We start from the raw sequence: 10,083 nt of genomic DNA, 5'->3' as shown, positions 1-10,083 counted from the left end.
TGCTACAGTTTGCCATGTTTAGATGTTTGTCATGTTTTGATTGCAGGCCAGCTGTGATGGCAGATTGCTTATTTACTATTAGCTTGGAACAATGTCTTGCAGCTCACTGTGACCACACTGCTTTAGATGTACATTAAACATTAACTGCTGACCTCATGCAAAACGTGCAAGAAACAAGGTGTAATAGCGATAGGATTTCTTTCTGTTATGCAAAATGCATGACTATAGGGCTGTTTGTGTTAGCGTAAACCTCAGGAGACTTCTCCACTGATTAATTTACCAAAGCCAGCCCGAAGTAATCTTAGACCTATGTCTTCTCTGTACCACAAACTAGCTCAGTATGTGCTATTATCAGCATATTGCCTCAATGTTGTACCACAAATAAGGGCTGCAGACACTAAGTAGAATTAATGAGCTGTTGCCTAGTTAAAAATTAAATAGTGGTTACAAATGACCTGAACTATAGTGAAGGTAGGATTATAAATATTCTACACTAACTAGTAAATAAACATGCCTGTAAACTGAGGCTTTTTTTAATAAGTCTCAAGGTAGACACGATGGTATCTGTCAAAATTTTTTATTAGATTTCTATATTAGCAACAAAACCAAGCAGAGCTAGACTTGCAAGTGAAACAGCTGCAAAAGTGCCTTTCCCTGCTAAAATGCTCGTCTTGGAGTAGTTAAAAATTCAGGCGATTCTTAGATGTTACACTGCAGTAGCTGATCAGCTATTTCCACATAAAAAGCAAACCCTGCCTGCTCTCTCCTTGGGCACCAAAGATGTCAGCAGAGCTAATGCCTGAATCAACAAATCCAGCTGTGGATGTCCCCAGGCTCTGCCTGTATCCATATTAGTGCTCTTTTAAGTTGAGGGCTTTTGAAAATGGATGCGTGAAGATAAAAAAAAAAAGCACAGTGGCAGAGCAGCTTCAGCGCTGCTGCAGGCCCGGGGATGCTGGATTCAGCGTGTGACCTGGGCTGTTGCTTTGTAGCCAAATTAATCGTGCTGTGCACAGAACTTGGATTTGGATATAAATAATTAAAGGTAGCACTGTTCCTCACTTGATCCTGCAAGTCTCAATCTCTCTTGCTAGATATCAAAGGCAGCTGGATCGTTACTGAGGCTGCAGAGAAACACTGAAAGAAATCCAGTCCTTCCAGTAACATTTTATTGGTGTGGTAGGCATGGCTCAGTGCACACACAGCTCATGGGAAGCCTGTGAGTTGCATCGTACCGCTCCGTGAAGTCAAGTATTTTGCTGAATCAGGGCCAGATGGCTTGACAGAGTCTTATCAGAAATCGATTCCTGTGTTGCGCAGCTGTCTCCCTTTGCCGTGAGGATTTCATTGCTTTAAGAAAAGGAAAGGAGCAGGTGAACTGTGGCCCCTCAGGAGCAGGCTGGCTTGGTTGAATTCGCGGCCACAGGGCAGGTTCCCTCCAGAGGAGTCAGCTCTGGAGCCAGGCTCCTCGCAGGCAATCATTCCCTTTGCTCCAGGGACTTCATCAGCTGTCTGCCAGACAAGAACATCACCTGTAGCCCAGCAAAATACTAGGCTGTATTTTGTTGTTTAAAGTTTGAAGAAATTGCCGTTTCCTTAAGGTTTTTACTGCAACAATTAGGCAGTTACTGTCCTGACAGCCTTTTTGCACTGTCACTTGTCACTATAAACCCGCCCCCCTTCTGAAAAGAACAGTGAGCTAATTGCAGCTTATGCCACTGACATTGTCAAATGAAAAATAAAATCTTCAACATCTTTTACTTTTTCCCAACAGGCTGACTTAAACTGCAACATTCAAGATGATACAGGAGCTTTTTATGGAGTCACTAGTCAGTACGAGAGCTCAGAAAACATGACAATCACCTGTTCCACCAAAGTCTGCTCATTTGGAAAGCAAGTAGTAGAAAAAGTAGAGGTGGGTGTTGTGAGGGGATGTGTGGGATGATTCTCTGGTTCCCTCTCATTTTACTTAGTCTTTTCTCTTTCATCTTTACTTTGCTTTTATCTGGCTTTTCCTTCCTTCCTCTAAGCCTTCCTGAAAGAGTATTTGCCTTCCCAGCAGTGTTTGGGCTCATTTTAAGTTACCGTGTGAATGGTGACTCTGCAGTTACCTGTTGCTTTGGAGCCCCTCTGCCACCCTGCCTGGGGCACCCTTCGGTGGGGAACCTGCAGCTGACATCAGCACTGCCTCCTCCATCACCTGGCAGAAAAGAGCTGAAGCAAAAATGCTTTTGCTGCCTTTTCCAAACACTTGGCCAGGCACGTAACCTGTTTGGAACCATACTGCAGTGATGAGCTACCCTTTTCATTTAGATTTTTTTTTTTTTAAAAAAAAAACATTTTAAAATGTGCTGTATTTCATCTATACCCGTGCTTATTTTATCTTATTTTATGCATGGAAAGGCACGCTTTCCCCAGTCAGCAGCAGCTTTTGCATATAAAAAGTTGCATATTGTCTTAACTTGCAAGGGCCTTTATTTTTTTACCTTTTATTTTTTTAAGCACAGAACTGTATGGCCTGATCAGGCAGCTAGTTGGTTTTCTTGTGCAATGCTACTGCAGCTATTTAACTTGGCTTGTGTGCACTAAGCCCCGCACCCACATCTGTTATCTGCAATACAGTTTTTTTGTATGGGCATTTTAGCCTCGAGCCACAGGTTGTGCCTTTACAGATGTCCTGGTCACTGTTCATGTCCTCCTTATGCTAAATATGTCTTCTGTGCATGCTGACCATAAAAAAGTTTCCATCATTTCCAATATTCCAAGCTTAGAGAAAGAAAAAAAAAAAAACAAAAACCCACAAGCCACTGAGTAGCTCATCTGAGCAATTGGTAGCTGGGCAGCAGTCCAGAAATTCAAAAATTTCTGCAGAGTCCAAAAATCACAGCCTTACCCTCCTTCAGCCCCTCATGAGCCCCTGCAATCTAAATCAGTCTGGTTTTCTTCCGACTCTAGTCTTGCATCTTTCCGTAATTCATAAATTCCCTATTAAAAATCATGCGATAATATAGCTGTGTATACTTATGCATAAATATATAAGCTTATTTTTGCTGTTTCCTTTGCAGACAGTTGCCTTGAAACTACTGTAAAATCATCTTACCACAATGTTTTCTGCTGAATTAATTTTTACTTGACTTGGACTTACCTTTGTGTAATCCTCATCTGTTTTGTTTTCCTTTTTTAATGCACAGGTTAGAGAACAAGTAGTGATATAACTTTTATTAACTGAGAGCCCTTGAATTTTTAGCAAGGCACTGAATAGCTCAGGCAGGGACTTCGCAAGTCGGGGTGGGGGGGGCAGTGTCTGAGAGCCACTTTCTCTTTTTTCTGTCTACACAAAGAAAGAAAAAAGGCCATATTTAGTGTTCACTTTTTTTTGCTATTTGAGAATTATCTTATTCTGAATGCTTGGTTTGGTTTTTCGTTTGTTTGTTGTGGTTTTTTTAGACTGAATATGCAAGGTTTGAGAACGGCCGGTTCGTGTACAGAATAAACCGCTCTCCAATGTGTGAATATATGATCAACTTCATACACAAGCTGAAGCATTTACCGGAGAAATACATGATGAACAGCGTGTTGGAAAATTTTACAATTTTATTGGTATGGACTCACTTTTTAGTTTTCCATTTCTAAAATACTCTCAGGCTTTGCATGGCTTGCTTGACTTGTAATATTTAGAACCAGTTTCCGAATCCCATAGTCATGTTGCTTACTAAACAAATCATCCCATTGCCTCCAGAGTAATACTCTTGAAACTGTGCACTTTAGATGCTAAGGATGAAAAGGCTAAGCTAGCTGAGAACATGACCAAACACCTTTGTTACTTTCAAAAAATTCAGCTTACTTCTGTCTTTTTTTTTCATACAAGTCTGCATTTGGTGTTTAGAGAGAGCCTGAGGCAGTAACTTTGAACTATCCCATTCATCTGACGTGTTCTTACAGAGCTGTCAGTTATAATACTGCAAACGTCAGTGGTGTTCATTAGTTCTTGGGCCAGGAAAGCATGCAGTAGTGGGTACACCCAACAGGTGATCTAAAGCATGAAGAACAGCCCACAGAGTGGCCTTTAAGCCAGTTTCATCCAGTTACGCAGCTGGCTTTCACTGTGGCTTTGCGGTGGCACCTCAGCCAAGCACTTAGCGCCGGGGGCTGCTGCTCTTACCGTAGGAGTTGGGCAGGACCGAGGGCTGGCAGCGTGGGGAAGCGGTCGAGCCGCTGCCTTTTGGCAGGCAAACACGAGGTTCAAGGGTGCACTGGTTTCCCTTTGCTGAAGCGGGGCTCAGGTTGAGGAAGGCTGAGCCAAGCCCCCATGACGGCAGCTCGTGGTCAAGCAGCCGGGGTGGGCTGGAGCTCAGTGCCCTCCGCTGGGAGCTACAGCCCTAGAGCCCAGTGCGTGAGCGCAGTCACGGAGCTGTTTAAATTGCCAACGACAGAGCGAGAGGACACACATTTTAAACAGTTGCATCCAAAGATTGTCTAAATTAAGCCAGTCGTTTCTTGTTTTGGCCCTGGTGTTTCCAAGTTTGTAATATATTGTCTACCTCTTCCTTCCCCTCAAACAGGTTGTAACAAACAGGGATACACAAGAAACCCTGCTCTGCATGGCTTGTGTATTTGAAGTGTCAAACAGCGAACATGGAGCACAGCATCATATCTACAGGCTTGTAAAGGACTGAGCAGTTATTTATATCTACACTTCATTTCACTTCTTTATCAAAACACAGACTGTAAACCTCAACACGAAGTGGCAGTGCCTCTGGCCCAACTTTCACCCACATTTTTCTAAATCCTGTTTTAGTGAAGTCATTTTTAATGTGTTCATATATAATTGTAGCTGTGAAATTCTGGTACAGTTGTAAAAATTATTTCTAAAACTAAGTGTTCTTCAAATTTGTAAACCACAGTTCTTTGGGAAGACTGTATTTAAGAACCTAATGCCTCTGGCTGTGGAGGCCTATTTTTAATTCTGATAGAAAAATGTACGACAGAGCATTTGCCATGGGGAAAAACTGACAGCATTTATAAGAATTTATTTTGAGTTTTTTTCCAACATGAGATACTTGTTTTACAATGCAAGTGAAATTGAAATAAATCTTTAGCTATAACTGTAAATGAGTACACAAAGTTAATAATCTTTATAGAATTATCTTTGTAACTAATTAGGGTGGAAGATATGGACGAATGTAATTCACTAAATTATTTTTTAAAATGAAACATTTTTCTGTTTGAAACCAAATGAAAAAATATAGCCTTAAGAAATGCCTGATAGAAACAGACAGGTCCTAAAATTAGGCAAATTTTGTATTTTTTTCTCAACGCTAAAACTAGTCTTCTAATCCATTAAACTTTCAAACAGGTATTGCAGAGAAAGAAAACATCATCCCTTATCCCTAACATATCTAGTGTATTTTAAAAGAGTATAAAGTTGTATTGTACTAATATGAAAATTTGATTATTTAAAGAAAAAAAAAGGCTCATTTTGCAATAACTAGGTAAATACTGAAGATTTAGACTTGCATTATACGTAGTCTTGTGTGTGCAGTTATATTTTATATGGACAGCTATGTTTCTAACAAGTTGAGTGAAAAAACTTGCAACTCTGAAATTAACAGATGAACGGAAACAACTGACATTGTGACAGCATCGAGTAATTTGTAAACTGAAAGCAAAACACTAATGTGTTTCGAAGAAGAATACGTACACCTCTGAAAGGATCAACAGCTTTAATATCTATGAGACGCTAGAAAATCACAACCAACATCAGGCAGAGAAGATTGGAAAGTGGAGCTTTTTTTTTTTCCTCCTTTTCCTCTTTACCATGGTGCTCTTACACCTCTCCCAGTTGTCTCTCCAGTTCCAACTGGCGAAGACCTTATATGAAACAAACGTGTACGTACCACGTGGGGTCTGATGTCCTTTTGCATCTGATGTGGTAGTATTCCCCCTTCTGATATATTCAGGGAAGACTCCAGAAAGTGAAGTACAGCTGGAGATATTTTAACACTGTAAGGTTTCGAACCCTGGGTGTGGGTGTGAGTGACTGTCTGAGGTACGCACATGCGAGGGAAGTAGTCTCATTCCTCCTGGCTACACCAGAGAGCCTCGCTCAGTTTCTTTTTCCTTCTGCTGCGCACCCAGCACTGCCCCTCAGTCGCCCAAGCAGCCGTAGTTTCAGCAGGTGCTGGGCCAGCAGCAGGTTCTCATGCAGAACGTTTGTCTTAAAGGCTGAGGGCAGCCTGGCCAAGCATAAGCCACCTTAAAGATCAGTCGTGAGGTATCAGCGCAGAGTGTTCTTAGGAAGGTCTTTTGCAGTCCTGAATCAAAGAAGTTAACGTTTAGTGGGTCCCTCCTCCCTGCTCTTTACCGATATGTACCCATGCACAATTTAAGTCTAGAAGTTACCCCAGGCACAGTGCTGTAGTCTTCAAAAATGCCAGTCATATTTTTATTTATATTATAGTTCTGGATAGTACTTTCTGTTAGAATTGCCCGTTGATGAATTATCTGGACTAGACCATAGCCTAGATGAGGTAGTGGGTTGCTGTACGTTGCGTCAGACCATGTTCATACTTAACACTAGAGAGGACTCAGGTTAGAGGACGATACAAACATCACCGGGGGAAGAGCGACTGCTTAAATTTCTTAGCCTGCCTCAGATCTAACTAGTAGGTGGATGATTGCTGTGATATCTAGCTGTTACCTGCTTGTGGATATTAGGGCTGATGATCTTTCGGTTTATATTCCGTGAACTGAACAGAGAAATGTGTCCATGGTAAGGTCTCTTTTAACACTTGTTTTTAACACTAACAATCACATCAGGAAAAGCACTGCATTGTAACAGCCGAACGGTAGCCCTTTATTCTAAGCACTTGGTGTTACAAGTCAAAAACTACTTTTTTGTTTTATTTTATTCTAAAGTTGTCTTTTATTTAGGGTTTGAATTGTGGGTTTGGTGATTTATTTTTTTTAATAACAAGCAAACTCTTTGAGGCATATAAAGTATGTAAGTCAATTTGCAAAACCAGGTACAGTTTTTTTTAATAGAATCTGGCACACTGCATATGCCACAACTATAGAAACCATAACTATAAAAAGTCATAATGTTTATTGGTGTTCACATATGTAATATTAGGGAAACTATGTCCATTGTCTTTTCTTTACACTTCTGTAAATGATCCATACCCTGTACATGTTAATTCTTAAAAGCCTTAATCCTTCAACTGTTCAGTGTGGGGTGTGTAGTCCAACAGGCTGCCTGTAAACTGTGAGCTCTTTTGTAAGCTGGAAGTACTTATCTTGTTACTGTTACTTTTTTGTAGGAACCTTTTAATTGAGAGCTGCCAAAGCATTACAAGATGCAGTGCCTTAGTATTATATTAGAAGTACCTTTAGCCTCTTAACATAAATTTTATATATTGTTTTATGAATTGGTTCCATTTTTAAAAATATCTGTATTTTTTCCCAGAGAAACGCTCTTTGACTGCTTGCTCTACACCAACCTTCTGTACAAGTCAGTCCCATTACTGCGCAGTTAAATGCCTATACCAAAAGGAAAGGTTACAGATTCTTAGTTCTCCGTGAAAAGTGAATTGTATTAATAAATGCTGCCTTTTTAAATTTCATGACCAAATAATTAATTGTGACTCTTCTGCACTCTAGCATGAAAGTGCCTTTGGTTTGAAATTCCAGCTTAGAAAAGTGCTGCCATAATAATGACAATTTGTAGAGAGACCAAAAATATTTAGTTATCACCATAATGCCTTTGGTTTATTGGAGTAAGTTGAATCTACAGGCCTCCATTCACAAAAGAGCACCATTTATAGCAAAGTAATTTTGCTAATGATCAACCTGCTGAAGAATCATCTACTGTTTGCCATTTCTGACAGCATTGCAAACCAGCAGCTGATTTGTCTGTGATAGAAAAATGAAAATTCTCTTCATCCAGTCGTGCATCTGCATAATGAGAGATACTGCAGAATTTCAGACAGTGGACAAAATATGACTTTGTTGTTCTCCTCTAACAATATTTCAGTATCTGTGAAGATTTTTTTGTTTAGACAGAAGATTTTGTTTACAAAGTTGTGCATGCTGAAAGTCAGATGCATAAAACAAGATGAAAATGGAGAACAGAGAATAGCTAGGGTAAATGCGATTGTGTGTTTTCAAGCATTCAAATGTTGAGTGTGAGCGTTGTGAATGAAGGTGCTCTTAGAGAAACTCTGGCCAGCATGATTCAAAACACAGGGTTGTTTTGTTTTGTTTTTCTCCCAGATGATGTCTTGGAAAAAAAAATAGCTCCTCTTAATAATGTGTCTGTATTTGATACCTTCTGTGAACGGGGGCCATACTGTACACTATAACTAAAATTGATGGGAAGAGGAGCAAGATTTTAAGAAAACAATGTTAGAAAGAACAAATATCAGCAAAACCAAAAGCTGTCAGAGGGATTATATAGTTGTGAATACAATTTTAACTTGATTTTTAAAGTATTTGATGAAAACTAAGATTAACTTTTTATATATAGAAATATTGTGACACTGTGTGGTAAATATTGTGATAATTCAAGTTCCCTGTCTCTAAAATATTATTTTCGTTATTCCTTCAAGGTCTAAATCTCACTTACCTCTATAAGACAAGTAATCCTGTTGAACTCAATGAGACTGAGGTAGGGCAAAGACACTATAAGTAGAGCATACGTTTTCAGTTATTACCAAACATTTCAGCTGTACTAGTCAATATTTGTGATAAACTACAGTTCTGTCTCATGAAAATATTAAAATAAGCATAATGGTACCTTTGGGGCAGTTAAAAATTACTACTAACAAATATAGTTTTACTTACTTGAATTCCAAAATTATTTTCTTTAGGTACTGCACCACTATTTTGAAGGAATTGCAGATATAATGCCTGTTTCTCACTTTCCCTTTCTACCGCAGCTACAGCTCATTGAGTTTGGCAGTAGCTTCTTCCGTTAAAAGCGCCACAGTATAGGCTATTTGAAATAATGAAGGGTGTACATTAATGCTGAATGTAAGCAACTGGCCAGTTCAAGGCAGATACAAATTTGACGTACTAATCCGTATCTATTTATTTTTCCACTGCGAGTCCTAGGGCATACTTGCTTTCTGAAGCAGTTCCCCTTAGAGTTTCCCTGAATCACTCACTCAGTCACACTGAGAAACCTTTTGTCTACCCTTTACTTGACCCATGCTGACACACGTACCCGGTCACAGAGCAGATGTGTATAACAGAGTCCGGTTTTGTACTTTTCTCAGGATCTCTTTTTCCCCTCTTATCTTTCATAACAAGATGTTTAGCCCCCTAAAAAAAAGATTGAGGCTGGGTAAGTCAAAGTACAAGACACACTTTGGACATCTTCATCTTTTAACTTTTCAGGTCATTCTTGCTGAGATCATGTAATTAGTTTTAGGGTGTAAATTAAATCTTAAATGCACTCAGTTGACTAAAAGGAGATGGATCCCTGTTACCTCCTTCCTTACAGAATATGTGTTTTTGTTTTGTTTTATGGGCCTCTGATTCAGGCTCATGACTGCAGACAAAAAATACAATATGTGCCTGAGAAAAAAAAAAAAAAAAAAAGACAAAAGAATTTTATAACATTGAAAACCTGAATAGCCTTTAATTCTTCAGTACGTTTTAAGTAAAACAGGTTGGGTTTTTGTTTTGTTTTGGGGTTTTTTTGCCATGTGCATTTGTTCACATTTGTAAATGACTTAATGGAATTCTCACTTTATGTTTATTTGTGTAATGTGTATAAAATGGGTTTGTGACTTAAGCATATTCATATATGGTCAGTGGTTACTTTAATATTGTACTGCTGCTGGTAACTTTTGATGTAGAACTTGCCTTTTGATGATAAAGTACCTCTAGGTTAGACAGTGAGGGAAGGCTCTTTGAAAAAAGTGAATGTTCTCCGATATTTTCTTAACATATTTGCAGAAGCTTTCAAAAGGAGTTTCAGTCAAACCTCTTGGCAGTACAGTATTCTTGTATTTGTTATTGTCTGTGTGTAGGTACTGGTACCTTTTTTTGTTTAAAATGTTTTAAGTGTTGGCTTTAAAG

The 10,083-nt window shown here is 39.2% G+C and overlaps 1 protein-coding gene across 1 annotated transcript; it reads left to right on the top strand.

The window, feature by feature from the left end:
• Nucleotides 1-1,774: 1,774 nt before the first annotated feature.
• Nucleotides 1,775-5,348, top strand: LOC104162385 (transcriptional enhancer factor TEF-1; the record flags this gene model as incomplete). The annotated part of the gene is made up of 3 exons (XM_009701099.1): nt 1,775-1,915; nt 3,448-3,600; nt 4,563-5,348. Coding segments are annotated over 3 exons (408 nt in total), but the record flags the coding sequence as incomplete, so codon positions are not given.
• Between the last annotated feature and the right edge of the window lie 4,735 nt (nt 5,349-10,083).

Source organism: Cariama cristata, unplaced genomic scaffold (assembly GCF_000690535.1).
Source record: "Cariama cristata isolate BGI_N322 unplaced genomic scaffold, ASM69053v1 scaffold5915, whole genome shotgun sequence".
Taxonomy (NCBI): Eukaryota; Metazoa; Chordata; class Aves; order Cariamiformes; family Cariamidae; genus Cariama; species Cariama cristata.
The sequence above is the reverse complement of the archived record's forward strand: the minus strand, read 5'-3'. Positions and strand labels throughout refer to the sequence as shown.